The following is a 23029-nucleotide window of genomic DNA, read 5'->3' as shown; positions in this document are numbered from 1 at the left end:
ACTCACGATTATGATATTGAATATTTTATAAAGTACAATTATCAATAAGAAACAAATATTTCTATATGGCAAGGTATTAGGTACCACAAAAAGTCAAAACTATTAGTGGTCAGACAAAGCAATGCCCGAATATCTACAAATATGATTCGGACCCATATTTGAAGCTGTATTTGGGAATGTCCGAAGAGAATTTATCCGCGTGATAAATTGAATTATCTCTTGAAGGCGATGAACAAGCAGATTTGCTTAGTAAAATTGGAATTTTTTCAGCGTGTATTCTGAAATTAATGCTACTTGAATCAATAGTGCCGGTCATTACTTTTTGGAACCTGCATGTCAAAACCCAAAGTTCTTCCTCGTTTTTAAGGTTCTTAACTATTTTCACTCCACTTGCAAATTGGAAAGTTTCTTCGTTGATTGCGATTGGGTGGAAGTTGCGAGTTGAAAATTCGGTAGCTGTGTTCCAGCACCATATGCCAGGTGGCTCCATTAGTCCAAAATACATGATACCATTGCTGTCGATTGCCTCGGCTGCTGCTTGGTTTGGACGTTCATTGGGAAACACCTGTAAGTAAATTTTATTGTGTTAAAATGGTTTTAATGGTTCTCCGAACATCGCTATGATTTAGTAATAAAACGACAATCAGGTATGTTAAAAATGCCTAAGTTTGGATGGATGAATTTTTGCTACTTAATTATGCCAGACATTATAATCTGGAATACCGAAGCAACTGTTTCGCTTTAGATATAATTAACGTTTCCCGTGGCATAAATTTTTGCTTTTGACGAAACAAGTTGCGATCGACTTGTTTTTTTGTGATAGTTCAGGGATCATAAAAAAACTTAGGCATACTCATCAAAATTTCAATGAGAACGAAGTCGCGGTCAACAACTAGTTTAAAAAAAATTGAATTAAAAAAGTTTTTCCCAATCTTCAATTTGAAACACTTTTTATTTGAAAGATTCAATAATCATGCAATCATCGTTACCAATATGATAAGGCATCGTCCACAAAACACAAAAAAAAAACTATAGGACTTTTAATACAGTTTTAAAAAGCCATGTTAAGACATAGTTTGTAGAGATCAGTGGAAAGTTCCAATACTCCAAATTATATACAGAGAGAGGTTTTAGACTAGCGCATTATTTTTGCTGGTACGCGCAAAATGTTGTGCGTACATCGGCATCGGTTCGTGGGCAAAATGCGCGCCTATACGACCCGCCAGCATACATGCACTTCCAAAAAAGAGCTTATACGCGCGTATAGCGCTATAAGCGCTAGTCTGAAACCGCTCTTATACTTACATTCATTGAATACGGATTAGCGTTGGGATTGGAAATGAAAGAATCATTTCTGAGAACGCTGGTACGGACAACGTTTTCCGTGCTAGAGGCCAAGGAGTGGAAGTAGAGGATGCGATCGTGGCCAGGTTTGGATGGCGACAAAGCCATGCCTAATATTCCGTCCATTAGATCGAAGCTCTCACCTTTAAATGCAAAAAGAAAACCATTAATTTTTAAAATCAGGCAATGTCTAAGCTGAACTTTAGTAACGAGCAAACATAAAACAAACAGGCACACTTTTATATTTATAATATTAGTATATCGGCAAACTAATCTTAATAATTATTATTAAAATTAAAAAATGCGAAAGTGTGGCAGTTTTTTGTTTGTTGTTCCAACCTCTTCACGCCCTAACTAAGCAAAGAATCGACTTGATTGTTGGCTCATAGATTATTGAAAGTACTAAATAAAATATAAAATTCCCAAGGGGTTTAGAGGAACATTAATATTTTTTTAACAAATGTCGTCCTTTATTAGTGTGTTACTACACAAATTTGTTTCGTAACAAATACGTTAACAGATTTATTCACCGCGGATAATACCGGGGGGCGCAGCTAGTCTGTAATATTTGTTAATTATGATTAACCAGATTTCTTAGTTAAGAAGTTAAAGGCTTCTGGCCTCATGGACGGACAGATGTACGAAGTTCAATTATACCCAAACAAATACTAAAGGCCTTACAAATAAACTTGGCATAACGTCGGACTAGTTATCATTCAGTGGAAAGCTCTGAAATTTGGAAGGTGCTCTTATTTGAAGTTTATTAAGATTTACATATCGTAGACTGCGAATAACATGTATAATATTTTATAATGGTTTAATGAGTTTGAATTTAAATTTGAAGTGTGAACTAACTTATCTAAATTAATACTATAGGCTTTTCTAATAAACATGGCATTACCATTAAGTGGAAAGCTCTGTCTTTTGAAAGGTGACAAAAGTCTGCATTTACTGTTTATTTGTATGACTTTTTTCCCCCTTTTTTTTGGCGTGGTGGAAAAGCTTTATGGCTCCTCCGACCCTTGGTTAGGGCGGAGGATATGTGGGACTTCCCGAAAGGGGGTGTTCTTAAACGAAAACCCACCAAGGCTTGTCCCTCTTGCTGGCTTTGTTAGACGCATGGGGAGTATGCAATACCCTAAGATATTGGATTTCGTTATTTTGCGGATATATAAAATCAATATTAAGCTCAATTCGCGATACTCCGCGAAAAACAGAAAAATCTGTAGGCGTTATTTATAATTTCTGCAATCTTTATACTGCACACCGAAGCATTAACCTCAGGTTATGTTCGCTTTACAAGAAACAATTTTCTATTTAAAAATATAGTAAATTAAGCTAGTTACTCTCTTGCTCTGTATTTATATCTCTGTAACTACTTTTTTTCTTTGGTGTACAATAAAAGTGTATTCATTCATTCATTCAAATTAAGCTAGTTAATGTTCATTGAAGACTCTAAGACCTCATTCAAATATCTTACCAGCAATGGTGAAAAAACCACGAGCTGGGGTTGGGTACATTAAGCGGTGCGCCACTTTCCAGGATCGATTGTTCAACACGTCGACCACCAACAATAAGAAGCCCGTAACATCAGCAACATAGACGTAAGTGTCGGAACAATCACTTGGGTCTTGTCCACGTACATCGACGACCTGTAATGCCAAACAATTCCATTCACAACAATCTATTTTAACACACCAGAGCGTTTGAAAACTCGAATACCTTTATGGTATTCGAGTATTGATATTAGTACATTTAAAGCAGAAATTACTAGACAATTATGTTAGAGCAGCCTGACCAAGTCTGAAATTAAAATCCCCTACAATGTTGTAGAGCGAAATATTTATATTCTTTTAAGATTAAAATGACATTTTAATTTACTATTATTCATCAATCTATCTTTGTAGTTTACCTAGTGTTTATCTTCATTTCTAAAAGTTTTTAGTTTAATAAATAAATAAATAAGTTATTACTAAAGGAAAATTAAGTAGAGCATCATCTGGACTCTGGTTCGAAGAGGAATGACAATACCTCCTCGTGCCACTGGTGGAACGGGTTGGTAGCAGTTGGTTTTGCGTTTTGTTTGTAGTAATAATTCTTTGTACGTCACTCGATTCAGAAAAAATCGATTTCAGAATCAGGGCCCTGCACAACATGATAGATAACGTGATAGGTTGGCGACGACAATAATTTCTTGTTTTGCAATTTTCATTGTAGTCCATCGATCAATTATCATTGTTCAATAGTAATGATTTTTTATAATATTCGTGACATGAATTGAAAAGCAAGTATTAATAATCATGTTTTTATAATGTCTGTGATTTTTCTAATTGAATAATTGTAAAAATCAAGATACGATTAAGTTTTTTTTCTTCCGCCATTTAGGACATTATTATTATTTATATTGGCATGCAAGATTTATCGAAACTTTTGGCTCTTTTATTACCTTACTATCCCTACTGGGTTCGCCCATTACCATCTTAGACTGCATCATTACTTAGCATGTTACCAGCTGGTAAGATTGCAGTCAAGGGCTTACTTGTAGTGTTTACTCTTCCATTTAAGTCGTGTGCAAGGTTTCAGTACGTTCTTAATTTTGTGTTTCTATTCTATGTTGATTATCAGTGGTTGGTATGGTCGACATTTAACTACGAGGTCCAAGGTTCAATTCACGGGTCTCTAAATAATGCAATGACTTTTGATGTTAATAAAATATCGCACGAGAGAGAAAGTATTAGAATTATCATAATGCGTGCGTCTGTAATCTTGGTTCGGTCTTGTAACAAGCGAAACACACATTGGAGCAGCGTGGAAAGTCCAAGCTCCAAATCTGTCTCTCGCAACAGAGATCGGTGGTTGGTTTCAGGTTAGCCCGCTACCATTTATTACAGGTGAAATTGCTGTAAAGGGCTAACTTGTAGAACAATTTAAAAAGATTTATAATATATATATATATACGAGTATATAAATACTTACGGGGGTGACATGCAATGACGTGGCGACATAGTTTGACGCGCTAATTTTGTGCCGGTATATGAGCTGGTCAGTATTCAGGTCGAAGGCAAGCAGCTGCGGTGGACAGACCTGATTTTCGCCTATCTTCCCCGCATCCATTACCCACAGTCTGTTGCATTTATCTATCTGAAATTGGTTAAGATTTCTTGATTAATAAATAGAAATTTTAATTGAAACGGTGATAGCGCATAGCGCTCGATTTTACTTTCGGGGGGGCCGAGTTCAAATTCCAGCACGCACCTCGAGCTTTTTTAAGTTATGTGCGTTTTAAGTATTTAAATATCACTTGTTTGAACGGTGAAGGATAACATAGTGAGGAAACCTGCATGCCGGAGAGTTCTGCATAATGTTCTCAAAGGTGTGTAGAATCCGCACTGGGCCAGCGAGGTGGACTATGGCCCTTTCCCATTTTAGGAGGAGACCCGTGTCCTGTAGTGAGCCGGTAATGCGTTGATGATGAAATAAAAATTCAAAAAATTTTAACCAAAAAAACCCGACCGTGTCGTTATCTGCCATCATTATCAAATTCATTGAAGTAATGTAAAGATAGAAACAAGGTTATAATTTATATATAATATTTTATTTTGGTTTTGAATACTTTGGTTACCGAGATTTTGTTACATCACCAAACAAGTTATTAGAAGTGATAGAAGTAGTGCGTAGATAGGCATAAGCCTACGACAACTTTTGTAAACACTGTCAACTAAGATTATTCAAAACCAAAATAGAATATTCAAATTAAAATCTTGTTTCTATTTTTACAAATCGTCTATGAATTTAATAATTATATGGCAGATATTAAAGAAGTCAGGTTTTTGTTTTTCTCATATATATTTTTTTATTTCAAATTTAACTCCCTGGTGCCAAAAATCCTAAATTTCGTTTTACTTTTTATTATAATTTTGATGTAGCTGGTGTCACTCTCTAGCCAAAGACGAATTTATTGACATACGCTTACATTATTAAATTTACTCACATAAACATACGACAAGCCGTTTAGGCTCTAGGACGTGCGAAAGAAATATACATAAACACATACAAACATACTATTATATACACATACACTCGAAAAACATAGCCCTTCTTCTTCCGAACTCGGGTAATAAAATAGCGATGTTGTGGCGGAAGGTACCTGCACTGTACATCACTCATACGTAAAAATATAATGAATATGTATTTATGTATATATACATATTCTGTTTGCTTGTTTGACTGAACTGAACCGATTTTTATATTTTACCGTTAAATAATTTGACTCCGAAGTATAATTTGTTCAATTTCTAGCTTGCGCTCACTAAATTAAACATCATACTTATAAATCCTATGTACCTACTACTAAAACATTGGGCTTCAGAATAACGTAAATAGGTTTAGATAGCAGTCCCATATCATCATCATCATTTCAACCGATTGACACCTACTGTAAAAATCGTATATCTGTCCGCGGTTAGGAATTCTATTGCCTACGTGGCACTGATATGGTGGCCAAGAACAGAACTAAAAACCACCCAGCAAGAACTACAAAAGTTCCAGCGTCAATAATGCCTTGCTATCACAGGCTGCATGAGCACTTGAAACATTTCTCGGGATTCCACCCCTGCACCTCCACATAAAAGAAAAGGCCCAATTCGCGGCCATGAGACTCAAAACTCAGGACTAGAAAAACGACTACACAACTTAAACCAAAATTCTAGAGGAAGGATTCAAGAATAATCCACTAGGGAAATGAGACAGAACTAGCAGACGCTATATACTAGAAAGACAGCATAGGATAAACATAGGTAATAAACAAATATAGTTTTCCAGCGCACGTGATGCTATAGTGCGCAGGCGTGGCAGAACAACGCGAGGTCTATCTTGGATTCCAAGCCACTTTTCTGGAAGTCCTTGGCAACATGGGCGGCCTGCTAGGCTTCTGGAACGAGTAAGGTTAGCTGGAGTAGCGAGCAATAACAACGGGGAAGTTCGACGTACAAGTGATGACTTATTTCAATCCTACCGAATCTTAGCTTAGCCATGAAAATAAAACAATCTTATTGCTCGGTTTAAAAAAATATCCCCAGCAAAAAGTTCTCTCTTCTCCATAACAAGCAGACACTAAGCAGTTAGAGACAGAGCTATTTAACAATATCATAACATAAATATACCAAAGATAGTATAAAAACACCTGATACAATAATGTCACAAAAATTATAAACTGAAACAAAGATAACAAAAGAAAAATATTAAAATAACAAAACATCATCATTTGTATGAATCATAGTAACTTACTCACGATCAGTGTAAACTTCTTATTCCTAAGAAAATCTTTACCTATACTGGGCTACTTTACACAAAGTTTTTTTTTTTCAATCGTTAGATTCAGAAAAATAGACAAACGGTCCAGCTTTATAATATAAGGTAAAGATACAAAAGGTAAAGGTAAAGACTTGTGCGGGAATAATCTATAGGAGCCAGTAATTTTCCTGTAAACCTTCCATCACCTAACCTATGACAACGGCAAAATACCGTCTCATGGACCTGAATACAGTTTTACCTGACGTATTGTACTTTTTGTTCCAAATCACAAGAATAGACAGCAAATAATCGAAATATGTGTGTGGTTTATTCGCAGGTAGAGATAAAGACGAAGGATGTAGGTAAAGATTCAACAATAATAACATTTAAAATAAACAGAAGCAGGTGGTTTACCATTTACAATCATTTTACAACAAATATTTAAACTGAAACAAATATAACAAAAGAAAAAATACTAGAATAACAAGCAGGCCGTACGTCACACAACACCATCAACTGAATCAATAAAAAAAAATATGGAAAAAAACAAAGGCTCCTATAATATATTTTAGACCGAATAGGAGGTATGGATCACAAGCAGGACTCAAATGTTCAGCTTTATAATATAGAGGCTCAGATAGTAATAAACACAGAGTTAGGAACAAACAGAACCCAGAAGTACCATAAAAGTTGGTAAGCAAGAAAGTAAATAGATAAGTGATCAATTTTGGAGGATTGAGCCGCTTGTCAAAGAATTGGGAAACCGTTGGTCGCAGCTTCTACCAATAACAACGTAAAGTATATCGTTTTACTAAGAATCAAAATCGTACACTCTGTAGACCCACGTGCAAAAGATTGGTACCATTAAGGACACCAACTTTTATTTTTTTAGTGATATCCTTTTTTAGTCGGGCCCTTTCTTTATGTGACAAGTTTGCATGTATACCTATTAGCTATAATAATGTGATGTATCTACCACCGTTTGCTAAGGAATTCTATCCTCTGTCTATTTCCACGAAAATTATGCATAAACAAACTGATAGTACAACTTCGTACGACTTTACAATGAGATTTGTTGAAATCAGATTGGACGAAATTATGATGTAAAATCGAAATTTTCTGTCCCTATCCCTAAGTATCCTATTGTTTCTTGGGTATAAGAAGAAGTCATAAGTGCCTCTCCTAAGTTATATTTCAATTGAGAACTATTACAGTTGAGAGTTTGTAGGTGAATATACTAAGGGGACTACTGTATCTGAAATTCAATGTGTTCTGCTAAGGGGTACAGAACTATCAAAGTATGGTAGTCTTTCTCTGCAGAACAGTTTGCGTAACGTAGATTGACCAAAACTCAAAACTATGTGCATGGTAGTCAATATAACACCCTAGTATTTGACTACAAAGGTCAAAGTGTTTGGTCGAATACAGGTAAGTCTTACTAGTATTAGACTTGCAGAAATAAAATAAAAAATACGTTACGTACGGGTTACGTTAGGTTTCCACCTATCAAGATTTTCAATACATATGTACCTAAGGGTCACGACTACAAATTTATTATAATTATAGATTAGGGACTTCCCTGATGAAAATTAAGTTAAATAGATAGTATGTAGTTACCTTTTTTATTAAATACTAAGTAACATAAACATAGGCCTAATGATAACGGGGCATTACAGTTATCAGAATTTGAATATTGCAAGTAACCATTAGCGATAATTGCTATTTAATTATTATCAGCCACTACTAACTACATTATTTCCATATACAACTTCTGGACCGACCAGAGGATAGATTAGAGCTGTATGGTAGATCTGATGGTAGATCATAGTAGGTTTAGTCTCTCTCCCTCTCTCTCTCTGTTATGTGAGAGCAGAATACGCAATAAATCGAAAAATCGATACCCTGAAGTTAAGGATGAAAATTATATGTATGGCATGAAAGCTTAAACTTACTTGCAAACAGGGGCCCAACTAGCCTAATTTAATTCGTAGACATTAACTCAACTAGCCTAAAGTAACTCGTAAGACGTAAACATAGGTGCAACTACTTAAATCTTAATATTTCTGGACTTGAAATGAAAAAACAATAATTATTATTGACGATTTAGACGAGACAGATACTTATCGAAAACTTACAGCAACTCTAAATACAGATGTCATCCCATCACAGTTGCTCCCTTGGTTATCGTGCCAGGAGTAGTCGGGGTAAGCTGAGATCGAACCTTCATCATCGACGGTGCCTAGCGTCATTGGGCGGCCTTCGTCGAATCTAGGAATGGTCACGAAGATCCGAGATTTCTTCCCTCCTAAAATACCAAGAAAAATATTGCATTTATACGTAGCATGGTACCGTACTCTGTCAGGGTAAGCTCGTTGCACGGGGCAAAGATGTGCATGACTGTAGTACTCCTTTTTGTGTCAGAGCTCGGCCGGGGAAGTACCACCGACATTCATATTTTTGGCACCAAGCAACATTGTTATAATTCTTTGTTCCAGTCTGAAGGGCGTGGTTTTCGGTGTCATCGTTCAGGCGGCTGGTTGCAGGACGTGTTCCTAGTGTGCCCTCTGAACTGTTGCTCTGTTTATAAGCGATAGTTTTCCACTTAACATCAGGTGAAGGAAAAAAACCCAAGGCTTTAGCGTGCTTTAATCAAATTCATAAAGCGATTTTGTAGGCGCACATCGAACCGTATACATACGGATATCAAACCAATATCACAATATCATTCTAATGCTAAAACCCTTAGCACCTTTAAACCTAAATCCTAACATGCACACCTCGTTATAATGATGTCTAGCATTTACTCGTAGTATTTTTACTAGATAACACGAGAAAATTCGTGCGAGTATACAGTATTGAAAGTCAAGTTTGTGGCACGTTTATAGTAAAGGGGCACGCGCGGAACCTCGTATACCTAATTTAAGAGAATGGTTCCAGATCTTTATTTCTGAAAAGAATAACATAAACGTACATATTTAAAAATATTATAAATGTATGTGTCATCTGAGCTAAGCTAAGCTAAAGAATTAAAATAGGAATTTGTTTTTTAACTATCGTATACAACTAAGATGTCCGTTGTCTTTACATAATTTCAAGTATTAAAAATGATAATTACCACTTCTGTGCTGCACATCAACGTCGATTGGCACTGAGTTACCGCGGACATAGTATCTTTTATCCAGGGCAAGCTGTTCAGCTTCAGCGCTTGGATACTTGTATGGTAGATCAGACCATTGCTTCACTATCCTCATACTGTTCCTAGCGCCAAAAACCGGCCAGCAACACGCCAGACAATAGGATAGAAGGAAAAACCTCTCTATGCCGTACGCCATCTCTGCTTTGTAAATATCTAAGAGATGAGGATCTGTAACAAGATTATTTCATTTTGTTAACGTATGTCGGGTTTTTTTTAAGTGTGTGTTTAAATTTTAAATGGCTGGTGTGCAGTATCTCATTATCATCATCAACACATTACTAGCCCACTACAGGGCACAGGTCCTTTTAAGATATAAGTTATAGTCCACCACGCTGGCCAAGTGCGGTTTGTCTTTCATACGCCCTTGAGAACATTACGGAGAACTCTCAGGCATGCAGGTTTCCTCACGATGTTTTCCTTCACCGTTAAAGCAAGTGACATTTATTTGCTTAAACTAACTCCGAAAATTGCTTAAATTAACGCACATAACTCCGAGTATGCGTTAGAGGTGTTAAAGTGAGAGGAGCATGCTGGGGATCGAACTCGGTCCCGCAGAAGCCTCACCTTCTAGGCTATAACCAAGAGTAACCCATAGCATAACCCAAATAGCCAGCAACCACCCAATAGTATAATTTTAATAAGATAAATTGTCCATTTCTTTCAACAGTACAGAGGTGGAAGTTATTGATGAAGGTCCCGTTAGTTGCATTAATCCCGCAGTACAAAATTCTCACTTTACGAATCAACGTGTTTGCCCATGTCCCTTAAGGTATTGATCTATACTAATATCTTAAAGAGGAAATATTTGTTTGTTTGTTATTAACTTTGAAAGCGCTGAACAGATGTTTTTTATTTATTCTATACCTAATTTTAAAATTATTGAAATAGGACAGGAAATGCGCAAGGAAAACTTTTCTCAACAGAGATTTCTTTCAGATTTTACAATTTCGACATAAAAAAAATTATTCTATCCATAACCTACTATCGGTTTTAATTCATTTCAGTATCAAAAAGTTTGCAGCCGAATTAGTTCGGGTTGTCGAAAGAATATAATTTAGGCAACACAAGTAAAACTACGGGGAACTAGTAAATTTACACATGCAACCCAATGTGTCCTGTTTTTGGAAAAATTACATTACTCCTTTCACTTATGATAATGAATAATACACAAATATAGAATAAATATACATACTAAGACAATACACACATCGCCCTAAAGTAAGCGTAACTTGTGTTATGGGTACTAAGATGACTGATGAATATTTTTATGAATAATATACATAAATACTTATAATTTATAAACACCCAGCCACTGAAAAACAATCTTGTTCACGACACAAACATTTTCCAGTCGTGGGAATCGAACCCACGGCCTTGGACTCAGAAAGCAGGGTCGCTGCACACTGCGCCAACCGGCCGTCACAATATTAGACTGAAGTGTGCTTGATAATCTCGCATATCTATATCTAAAAACCCACCCAGCTGTAAACTAAATTTTATAATTTTAATTATTTCTGGAAAACTAAGGAATAAGTACATATACATTAAATATCTACCCACTTTACAAAATTACTGAACATTTAACCCGGCCTTTATTTATTAGGAGACGGACCTATTTGGGGCATCGAATTCTTCGCGTCAGCAATATAATCCGATTGATCAGTTAGATACAATACAATAGAAACACAATAAATATTTTATTATAAATTCTTCCTACATATTTACTTCATATTTAGTTCTACGAAACTCGTAGCGTTATTTCAGACAATAACATCTAAGTGCCTACCTTTTGATATGTAAATTGTAGACTTATAAGTTATGAGGGTAGTGTGGCCTTATATCAGATGCATATGTGATTATATTGTGCAATGGTGAGTAATTATGTTAGTACCTATTTCATGTTCAATATATACCTACTTCTTCTTCAGACTCGATTCCTGGGTAAAATACTTAGTACGTGTACTTTGTACGAAAAAAAAGTCATTTAATTTCATTACAAAAAGCGTCAAAACCTAAGAATCCTAAATTTGCACGCAAAAGGGGTGGCCTTTTCGACTAAAAAGTAATTTATTTATTTAAAGGAATAACTAGTTTGTTCACATACACATGTTTCAAACACGTGTAGGTACTTACATTATGTTTCAAATTATATTTAGATTATTTAGACGTAGGTAGCTCGTCACACTTAAAGGTGTGCACACAGCAGAGCAAATGTAAGATTGATGATGATGATGACGATGATGATGAATGAAGATTATTTTCAAATATTGTTAGAAAAGATATTTATTAGATAGTTACATTCATTATATACAGATTCAAATAGATACGATAAAACCTGCCATAACTACACGCGCTTCGTTTCGCCTTTCTTCTAATCTATTTCGAATTTATATAATGACTAAATATACCTAATAATTCAATTTTATGTCAGGTAAAAACTATTTAGGGACTTATAAAACAAGATTTTTATATTCCAACCAACTTGTTTTATTCATAAGACTATGAATAAATTGAAATACAAAACTCAAGATTTGACATTATTTGACAATATTAATATTCTAGATTACACACAAAACTATTTATTGAATAATAAAATGATATTACCATATTGATTAAGAAGTGATCGGCATACTCTGTTTTGACGAAGTGTTGTCATCTCGCCTTATATATTCAAACTAACACCACTTTGCACTACCACTAAGATCGTATATCTAATAGGTTATTATTAATTTATATCATGTTATATTGAAGCATACTTATTACTTAATGTCTTTCTATTAGATTTAGTATCAATAAAGTATAAATCTTTAACGCTTAATAAATAATTATATTTCACTTTTTACCACGTAAGTCATCCGCTTCAAGAGGCCAAATATTTGCACAGAAGAATGTTTTCAAAAGTATATTTAGTTGTGGTCATGAAAATCTCCTTAATCTGTGTTCTGTGGTTGAACCTACCAAATAAAAATACTTGTAAACACTGTTTCCTTCTTACACAAAACTTGGTAGGTACGCTATTCGTTTATCTATATTTATACCTAATATTTTTGAACGAGAGAAGAATTTACAGGAACTGTGCCCCATAGGGTAAACAAACGTAACACAGAAATAACGATATTCCTATGTGGTTATCAAATCATGACTTTTAATCGTCGATACAAAGTGACAGATTAGGATACGCTTACGCCGATGTAAAGTTTGTTGACATGCCAACTTTTCTCCACTAAGGTTACGGTTCACAACCGCTCGCTTCAGTTGTACAATCAAGTATAAAACAAATAAATGTATGCCATTGTTTTTAACACTTCTTTGATTAATACCACTTAAAAACGCACCGTTAACTAACTAAAAAAGAATTTTAGACAAACGTGTACATACGGTCAAATTAAATATGGAACTAACGGCAAAAGATTTGCCAACCGTTACGTCTATTTCGATAACCTATTAAGCAGGTACTTATGCACAAATTGAAACGGTATTCTCTAGTTGAATTGAGTTTACCTTCCTCTGTCTACAAAACGGCGATGAAAGTTTTATCATGCTCTTATTATGTAAAAAAGCAGTATTTTGTGACTAACAAAAAGAAATCGATTTTGTTTCGAATTTAACTGAGTATATATGTTTTTTTTTTTACATATTGTTTTATTAAATAGAAAACATTACAGGTAATTAGAAAGGTACTGTAAACATTATGAATGTACCTTTATCGGCCTAAATTGGGGAACTCTGTAATTATTTAAAAAGGAATAATTACGGTTATCTTTATGACACAAATAATCTAATTTACGAGGCTTGATAAAAAGTAAGTAACATTTGTTTGATATGCATCCGTTGCGTTTGATAGCAATTATTTCATGTTCATGTGCTTAAATTAACATACTTAAAAAAAGAGTAGGCTCATAATTCGTTATTACAAATATGCATGTTTTAATATGAATTTTTATTTTAGGATCATTCATTAATATTTGTATTTGTAAATATGAATTTATTTCAAAATCGTTTTTATATCGCATTGGGATGTCAAAAGGAACTTTTGAATCAACTGAACCGATCTTAATTTGCGACTGATGTAAACTTTTATCCGTTGAGTATGATTTTCATCTTCATCTAACTAAGTAGGTACCCCATTAACGAATAGGCATGATGACAGTACCAAAGAATCGCTAAAAAAATTTAAATCCAATGAATTTTGTTTCGTCTACTTATTAAGAAAAAAGCCATTTTTATTTATATTCAAAGTGAGGTTGGTATTTATTATCAATGAAAAAAACTGCAAAATCTTCATTTAATTTTTTTTAGTCGAGTAAATATCGCGAATACATCCCGCACAATGTGAAATTATAGCTTTAAAAATTCTAACTAGCACTAAATATTCTTTCAAATCAAACTGACGTACATATTATATAATTTCTGAGCTTAGTAAGTTCAACATACAAACAAATAGGCTTTAAAACAATAAATAATAAGCTTAGAAAGCAAACCACTTTTAAACTATTTGGTGTTTAAAAATATAAACAGGTTTTTAAACGCGAAATATAAAATACAAGTGAAAACCCCAAGCAATATTAACAACTAGAAGAGTTTTATTTGAGCTACTTGGTAATATAGGCTCGGATGTAAGTACATAAGGAAAATCATTATCTCAATTGCTTATAATGTATAATTGATGTTTCCAAAGAGAAAATAGGGATTGTTTACTTCAACTATTGTGCGACTCTGGTTTCGTGACTTTGAAATGGAAGTTAGATATAGGTAGCGTCACGTAAAAAATACTTCAAACGGCTTTACTACGCATTAGGAAAATTATACGATACAAGAGTATCAGTTAACATATTAATTTACTAAACTTTTCTACTTTTTGCGCTTATTCCACAACCTAAACTTAAACTTTTGTCTTAAACAAACTAGAAGAGAGACTTGTTGTCTAGTTTTGGCATATATCTCACGACCGATCACGAACTAAATTTAAATACCTATGTATTTTCTGACCGCTGCCATTCGCGTTTCTTTTAAATCCCAGTGAAACCCGGTGTTCCCGGGCTTAAAAGTAGGCAAAGTCCGTCACCAGGATCACAAAGGCTTTTATTAAATTACCCAGTTGCCGTTACGAGTTAAAAAATGTATATGTATATCTGCATACTGCAACCTATATACTTATGGGTCAAATATTAAGATCAGTGCTGCGATTGATCTGAACGGCAACAGACACACCGTCGCATTAATATATAAGTATGGATTATGGATGGCAACACAAATATTCTAAATGTAATGTTAACTCATTTTCAATACAATTGAAAATGAGTTAACATTACATTTGTTTTGTTTATAAAAAAATTCTATTAACTAGGTTAGTCTTCAAAGCTCTTTTTACGTTACGCGACCTATACCTTATTTTTATTGTTATGATGATTGCGTTTGGATACTACCTACTGCTATTAAATTTACCTACTACACAACTTGGTAGATTCCGTTTCGCATAATTTGTAATCACGGTTCTGCTCATCGTGACATTGAACTTGCCTGGCTATTATAAACTCCTCAACTGCCACACTCGGTCTAAGTGACCGCAAATGTTTTTTATACAATATTATGTAACATATCAGATACCCACTACAGATCTATTTACATTTAACTAATACAATAAAAATACAAAAATCTGTCTGTTTCTAGTGACAACCAGCGATTTCTCGTTTTAAACATCAACAATTTACAATGAAAGCGATGGAAGCTTCCGATCAACCTTGTCATTAAGAAATTCATCAACTATACTATATGTATATTATACAGTAACCAAACCATGACAGAATCAGTGAATAACTGAACGCGAAAATACGGTACCTACTATCGTTGTCATACCAGCTTGCTACCATAATTTGATGTCTTGTATAGAAATAATAAGTGGTGGCGACCAGTGAACTGGTAGAAATATTACTGGATAGCTGATTGCTAATATCCATTCTACATGTAAGGAAAAAAAAACTTTGTCAAAATTCGCAATAATAAGATTTAAATTTGCTAGTTTTTACGTACAAATTATTGGCTAATTAACTCTTGTGCTAGCAGCTGTTTATTAAATTTTATTAAAACTTTCAACTTAATAGAATGGGTTTGCTGGTAAAAAGTTAAAAACTAGCCAATATCCTGAGCTTTTACTAACTGTTAAAATTTGAAATTTATAGATAAATTATATATATAATATAATTAGCAAATATAGTTTGATAATATATAGCTATAGATATAACGAAGCAAATAGAGTTTGAGTGAGAACAACAAGAAATTGTTATTTATTAATTTATTTGGTTTTTTAAAATACATTTTTAGATTATCTAAGAACCTTAGTAACTATTAAGATCTCGATTTTCTTTTGCATAAGTTTGGTTAACAACCAACCATAATGTTGATAGTGAACTTGGCTTTCATTTTCGCCTTTATATTTTTGATGGGATTATGTATACCTACATCAATGATTAAAAAAAACTTGGATGACTTGATAAATAGGTTAATAATTAACTCAAAGCAATAAGTGACTCTGGGAGATGGTTATAATAATAAACAGAATACCCTGGCAACAAAGATGTGAGCATTTCCTAAAAAAAAAATTGAGCTTAAACAGACCGCGTTCTTTTTAAATGAGGGTTCTTGGGCTTTAAAGATCACTTTAATAAAGTTAGTGATATGAACTGAAAACGGCATGCTCTCGGAGGCATAACGCGACGGCATTTTCTTAACTCCGCTCTGGTAACATTCTTACCTGCTAACTTAGAAACTACTGGAGATTTTAACTAAGGACCATTCCGGACTGGACCGGATTCGAAGTCGATCATGTTCAACGCTAGACCAACCAGGCAGTTACATTTCATAGTAAATCATAAAAATAGCTTTGGTTCATAATGGCCCTTTTAAAAATTAATTTGTAATCTAAATTCGTTATGACTAGATAAAAATAAAATGGTTTCCTAACGCGGACAGGTTATAAACATAAGAAACCGGCAAAGCGAAAGATGGACTGACATTCTCAGGATTCCGTACCAATGTGTAATATGGAATACCAAACGGTATCCATATATATTAATACGTGAAGCAAAAACTCTGTACAATATACAAAAATTACGCGGACTGAGGATTTTGGTAGCCGCTGGATCCAAGCGGCTCAGAATCGTGGAACTTGGAACTCCCTACAAAAGACCTATGTCCAGCAGTGGACGTCTATCGGTTAATGAGTGTGTGTGTGTGAGGATTTTGGAATTTTCCACACTTCTAGTTTATAAAGAGTAGTAGTGCAGAATGTTTTTTTTATACTTACAAAACCATTTAATAAATAATAATAAAATTACACACTACCATGTATTTGACACACGCCAATATGTGCTCTTTTTCAGTAGTGACATAAGACAAATTAACAATGTTGGTTTGGCGAAATCTGTAATAATTTTTTTTTTCTTTTTTTATTCCTATATTTGGTTTACCAACAGCTTTACATTTCAAAAAAACAATTTAAACTAGCTTATACGGTATGAAGACAAAATTTAAATCTACTTACAGGTAAACACCGCATGCAATAAATAATGAATCTTTGAACCAAAGATGTAACCATGTTCAAACTTATAATTTAAATTAATTATGGTTGAATTTCGACCACTAGGCGAACACTAGTTAATATAATTAGGATCGTTTCTCTGTTTTTATTATTATTATTTTTATTTTTGTTTAAATACCAGCAATAGAAATACATAATCTATGAAAAACCCAACTCTCCGCCTGTTACTTTTTTTTTATTCCACTACAAGTTAGCCCTCAACTACTTACAATATCACATGTTGGTGAGCGATGATGCAGTCAAAGACGGTTGCCTGCTAACCGGTTAGGGGTACAGCTGTTATAATAAAAGCGTGTACCAATAATCGGTATATACCCAACATCGTACTGGTACACGGCTAAAGCCTTCTCCTCAGACAAACATTAAAGGTTTCTAAGATACAGCATGCTAGCGGACAGATGGAGGGATGGACGGACAGACGCACAGCGGAGGCTTAGTAATGGGGTCCCGTTGGCACCTCTTGGGTGTGGGGCCCTAAAAAGGCTTCAAGGCAAAGTCGGCAAGAGCACTAAGGGTTCGGTAGGTAAAAATGTAAGTATGCTGTAGAAATTGTTTCATTTTTTCTTTCTCAATTTTACGAAGGCCACTATGTACTTTATAGATTATGGTTGTAAGTAAGCTTGTCTGTCGCTTAACCTGTAAGATAGATTTAAGTAGCTTTAATAAATTAATAAGAAATAAAAACAAAATAAAGTAATTCTCCACATATCGAGTCATAGTACCTAGCTATCTACGGTAATATAAGTATAATATATACTGGTTTTACCATTTGGGTACCCAACCCTAAAAATTGCTTATTAGTAGGTATGTTGTTTTTCAGTTTACGTTAACAATGTTTTTTTTTTATTCATTCAAAACCAATCGTTTGAATGTTTTACGGATGAGATCAATTAACTTTTTTCTAGTAGGATCGTGAGATTGTATTGTTAACGATTGTTACGTTTAACTTAACTTGTCCTGTCGACTTTTTTATAACAGTCTCCAACATCCAAGGTCGAATATTTATTATAGAACCATGATTTCTTGATACTAGTAGAAATTTTAGTTTTTTAGTAACAACCAGATTCATCCGTGTTCTGTATCTCCATTCCATACTTCTCTATTAATGTTATGAGTGCTAAAAATGCTTAGTAAAAGAAGAACTAACCAACAACCACCTACCTTTCGTATTTTTAAAGTTAAATCTTTCTTATTTACACGTTTGATTCACACATAAAATTTTTTTTTCAGTTTTTCTTATAGTAGTAACTGACGGATTAAGCAGATGGCTCACCTCATGCTAAGTACAAAAGAAGAGGTGTCCCCCAGGAAGCCGGGTATCTCAAAAGGAGACTTCTCCCCCAAAACGAAAAAATAGAAATAATGGGAACCGTGCATTTTTCTGTATACGGTCCATGAACTACCCTTGCAAAAAAAATCAAGCCAATCCGTCACAATGTTGCAGCGTGAAAGAATGGCAGGCCATAAAGTACACCATTCGCATTATATATTTGGTCTTACACTTTGTTTCTCTCAAGCTAATTGACGAAAATAATTTTCTTTCGTAAATGAGATTTTTTTTCAACTAGTGACGATAACCCAGGTTGTAGGTTTCGACTTTACTTTCTCACGCACCTCTAACTTTTTAAGTTATGTGCGTTATTTAACTTGCTTCAACGGTGAAGTAAAACATCGAACTGCATGCCTGAGAGTTCTTCATAATGTTCTCAACGGTGTGTGGAGTCCAATAATCCGCCAATGTGCAAGCGTGATGTACTACGGCCTTAGCACCTTCTCATTGTGGGAGGGGACCTGTGCCCTGTAGTGGGCCGATAATGGGCTGATATGATGATGATGATTAGCCCATGTAGACGATGCATGTAATGATGCAATCAGAGGGTTAGGGGTATGGAAGTTATATTAAACCCATGCTAATCGCTTAATCGCGATGGCCCTCTTTATCGGTAGTGTGGCCTTAATAGCCACGAGCGACTCCACACATGCAAACAGAAAAAAATATTATTTTTAACAGACACTTTTTGACTTATTTAAATTATTAATCAAAAGGTTTCCTAGTTTAATGATCCTTGATCCTTTGTATAATAAGAATTTAGTTTGTATCATTGTAAGCAGTGGCGTGCATAGAGGGTATGCACAGGGTATGCAGATGATATAAAATTAAGAAAATCTCCAGTACTAGTTATAAAAAACTTAAGGATAGGCATTGTAAGAGTTATAAAAAGCCTACCCTTAAGTATTTATAACTCATACTGGAGATTTTCTTCATTTTATATCATCTGCATACCCTGTACATATCCTATATGCACGCCACTGGGTCTATCGGTAATAAGGTCATAAGTACAAGCCTCCCACACTTATTATGATAATAAAATTGCACAATAATTAAATAGTTCACAATGGGAAGATCGGTAGCTATACGAGGAGAATACGATACGATATAAATTACATATTTATGAATTGTAATTACAAATGATTCCTTATCTAGGTACTAATTGATTACGTTACTCATTATCATCCTTTTCAGCATATTAATGTCTTACTGTGGGGCACAGACCATGTCTCTATTAGGAGTGAGGAATTTAGAGCATAGACCCACCACGCTACTTCGATAGCAGACTGGTAGTTGTGACTTGAGATTAATTTAAACAGTTTTTTTAAATATCATCATCATATCAACCCATTACCTGCCCACTACAGGGTACAAGTCTACTCCCAGTGCGAAGGGTTGAGGCCGTAGTCCACCACGCTGGCCCAGTGCGGATTGGTGGAAACAGATATTGTATTTTGTGCATCTCTTATATACAGATATAAGAGATGCACCAAATAATAATTTATTCAGGAAAAAACTGAAGACTTGGCTCGTCGAGAAGGCTTTTTACAGTTATAATGAATTCTTGGAAAGTAAATATTGTGAAGATTATCTTTACTTATTTGTTATTATAGAATAATCTTATAATGAATTTATGAATTCATATACTTTTGTATGATATACTTAATTTATTATTTAATAATTACTATGTGACGTATAATATTAATATTTATGAATAAATGACTATTGACTATTGACTATCTTAATTAAGAATAATTACTTTTACCTTATCCATAAGGTAAACTTAATTAGCTATCCCTAGTCTGATTGGCCTCTTGCCGGGAAAACCATACCGGCCCATAGATACTACTTATGTCAATGAGAAATACCTGAACGACTTCGAACGTTCACAAAGTTATTTTTACATTTAACTTACTGCGTCCCGCAGTGTTTCTTTAAGTCTATAGACATAATTGCAATTTATTGATATTTTCCAGGACTAAAAGTATGCAAAAAATTAATCCGTTAGGTTCTTTTGTGAGAAAGGACCCTTTTAACACCACCCTTGCGATGTAGATAATTTTCCAGAACCAAAAGTAGCCTTAGCAGTAGTGTTACTTTTGGTGTTTTTTTTCTGACTTATACCAAAAAACAAGTCGATTGGTTGCATATTTACGGCATGAAGGAAGGAGAAACAGACAAACATTTTTTAGCATTTAAAATATTTGGTTATATGTTGGTGCCTCCGTGTTTCGTATTTATACATTTTATTATTAGTTTTTAAAATGCTTTTAAATACCAGTAGACTTATGAATTGAACTTTTACTATGACTAGGTATTTTCTACTTACATGCCAACTCGAATATTTTATATATTTTAATTTTTATTAGACGCTTAAATTGGTAATGTGACATTTGCTTTTATTTATCATTTATAGTTTATTATGTATAATTTATTAGTGTCGACTTCATCTTCGAGATGCCGAGTTCGAACCTCAACATGCACCTCTTACTCTTCTAAGTTAAGTATGTGCGTCAGTTAAGGAATCCTGAGGAAACCTGCATGATTTCTCCATATCCGCTTCGGCCAGCGTGGTGGACTACGGCCTGAACCCTTCGTAATGCGTTGATATGATGATGATGATGAATTTTTTATTTATATAAAGACTGAAAAGACCGTGTCCTGTCGATTCAAATTCTAATTAAAAATTTCTTTATTCATGTAGGCCTATCACAGGCACTTATGAAGTGTTCATACATATATGTTATTGTAAGATATATGTTATTGTATTATACATAATTGTAAGGGTATGAAACCTAAAGCTATGAGGGTTCCAACGCGCCCTGGTCTAAGAAGAGCCCACAACAAACTTAGCCGGGAATTTTTTTATTTTTTGTTATCACCATCTCACAGTTTATTTATATTAAGCTATGAAGCTAGAGAAATTCACACCCAAGCTTTTTTATCTTTTAAGTAATCCTTAATATTATAATAGGATTTTTCTGTAAGCTTAAGTTTTATATAAACTTTGAACTTATTGAGAGACATCTCAAAGATTTAATTTGGTAATTTTTTATAAAATAATATACAATTGCCCTTGAATGAATTAGCAATTTTGTGTAGCCTAGTAAACTGCACAACGAGTTTATTTTTGTTCCTAATATTAATATTGTTATAGTCCATTTTGTTTTTAAATTTTTTATGGACATAAATTAAATTTTCAAATATGTACTGACTATGCATCAACTTGCTATGAACAACTTTAACTTTTTAGTAACTTACTAAAAAAAAATATGTCCAAATTGTCACTTATGACCAATGGGCATGATATATAAAACGCTGTTGCCTCCTTGTATGGCTAGACTAAGCCATTGGGCTATAAAGGAAGCGCCAAGGGTCACTAGAAGCGTAGATTGTTTTAGGATACAACATTTATTCAATGTTTCTTATCCGATGACCATGGCCCCAGGGTCTTAAAAATTAAGCGCCTATTAAATGAGTCCTTACTAATAACTGAATATTTTTGACGCAGTATAAACAAAGTAACAATGGACAAATGTTGTTCTAAATAATCACTGTATCTTTTAAGCACAACGCAAAATATATATCACATCTTTCGTGTCGTTACTTATATGATCTTGGGTAGTAAATGAAAATAAAATAATAATTTTTTTTCGTATTTTTAATTTTCGGGGCAACTTTACCAAGATGTTCTGTCCCCAAATCCTTATTACGTACAAAGCACAATCGGTCATGACGTTTTTAAGTGACACGCTTATACCAAAATGAATTGATTTCATTTTTATTCTAAAATTTGTATGTAATATTATGTTTCTATAGAAATATTATGGCAAAATTTACATACCATAAAATTAATGAGACGTTACTTCCGGTTGTTTATAGCCAATGGTATAATCACACAAATATTTTAGTATAAGCAATTTACATACACTTGTGCGAGCGTCTCTCGTGAAGGACGAGCACTGACTGTAAGGAAACATCTCTAAATATTAATATATATATACGAATATTTTTAATGTTCAATCGATTATTTGTTTTATATAGCGAAAATTTTTCTACAGGTACACATAATTAAAAGCGCATAAAAACGTCAAGACACACCCACAAAATAAACGCCCTCACATACGTACACAGACTTATCGAGTTAGCGTGAATTTTAAGAGCGTTCTTTAGCTTAAGTAGGTATTGGTTTTAATTTTAAAATGTTAATCTAGGTGTCAAGGCCACCTATACGCGACATTCTAACTAATATATTAATAGCAAAAGTGTG

General features: G+C 34.1%; 1 protein-coding gene across 3 annotated transcripts; it reads right to left on the bottom strand.

Annotated features, from left to right (window-relative positions):
* Nucleotides 1-7: 7 nt before the first annotated feature.
* LOC120629172 (protein yellow-like) lies at nucleotides 8-22730 on the bottom strand. 3 transcript variants are annotated; one of them, XM_039897998.1, is made up of 7 exons: nucleotides 22604-22730; nucleotides 9752-10000; nucleotides 8772-8941; nucleotides 4321-4485; nucleotides 2825-2996; nucleotides 1306-1487; nucleotides 8-565 (listed from the first exon to the last, which is right to left on the bottom strand). In XM_039897998.1, the coding sequence occupies exons 2-7, from the start codon at nucleotides 9966-9968 to the stop codon at nucleotides 134-136; spliced, it is 1338 nt and encodes a 445-aa protein (XP_039753932.1). In that variant the 5' UTR covers nucleotides 9969-10000; nucleotides 22604-22730; the 3' UTR covers nucleotides 8-133. The 3 variants fall into 3 exon arrangements, with proteins under 3 accessions (XP_039753932.1, XP_039753933.1, XP_039753931.1); XM_039897999.1 differs by lacking the exon at nucleotides 22604-22730 and adding an exon at nucleotides 12676-13003; XM_039897997.1 differs by lacking the exon at nucleotides 22604-22730 and adding an exon at nucleotides 12437-12660.
* Nucleotides 22731-23029: the final 299 nt, after the last annotated feature.

This window comes from Pararge aegeria, chromosome 14 (genome assembly GCF_905163445.1).
Source record: "Pararge aegeria chromosome 14, ilParAegt1.1, whole genome shotgun sequence".
Classification (NCBI taxonomy): domain Eukaryota; kingdom Metazoa; phylum Arthropoda; class Insecta; order Lepidoptera; family Nymphalidae; genus Pararge; species Pararge aegeria.
The sequence above is the reverse complement of the archived record's forward strand: the minus strand, read 5'-3'. Positions and strand labels throughout refer to the sequence as shown.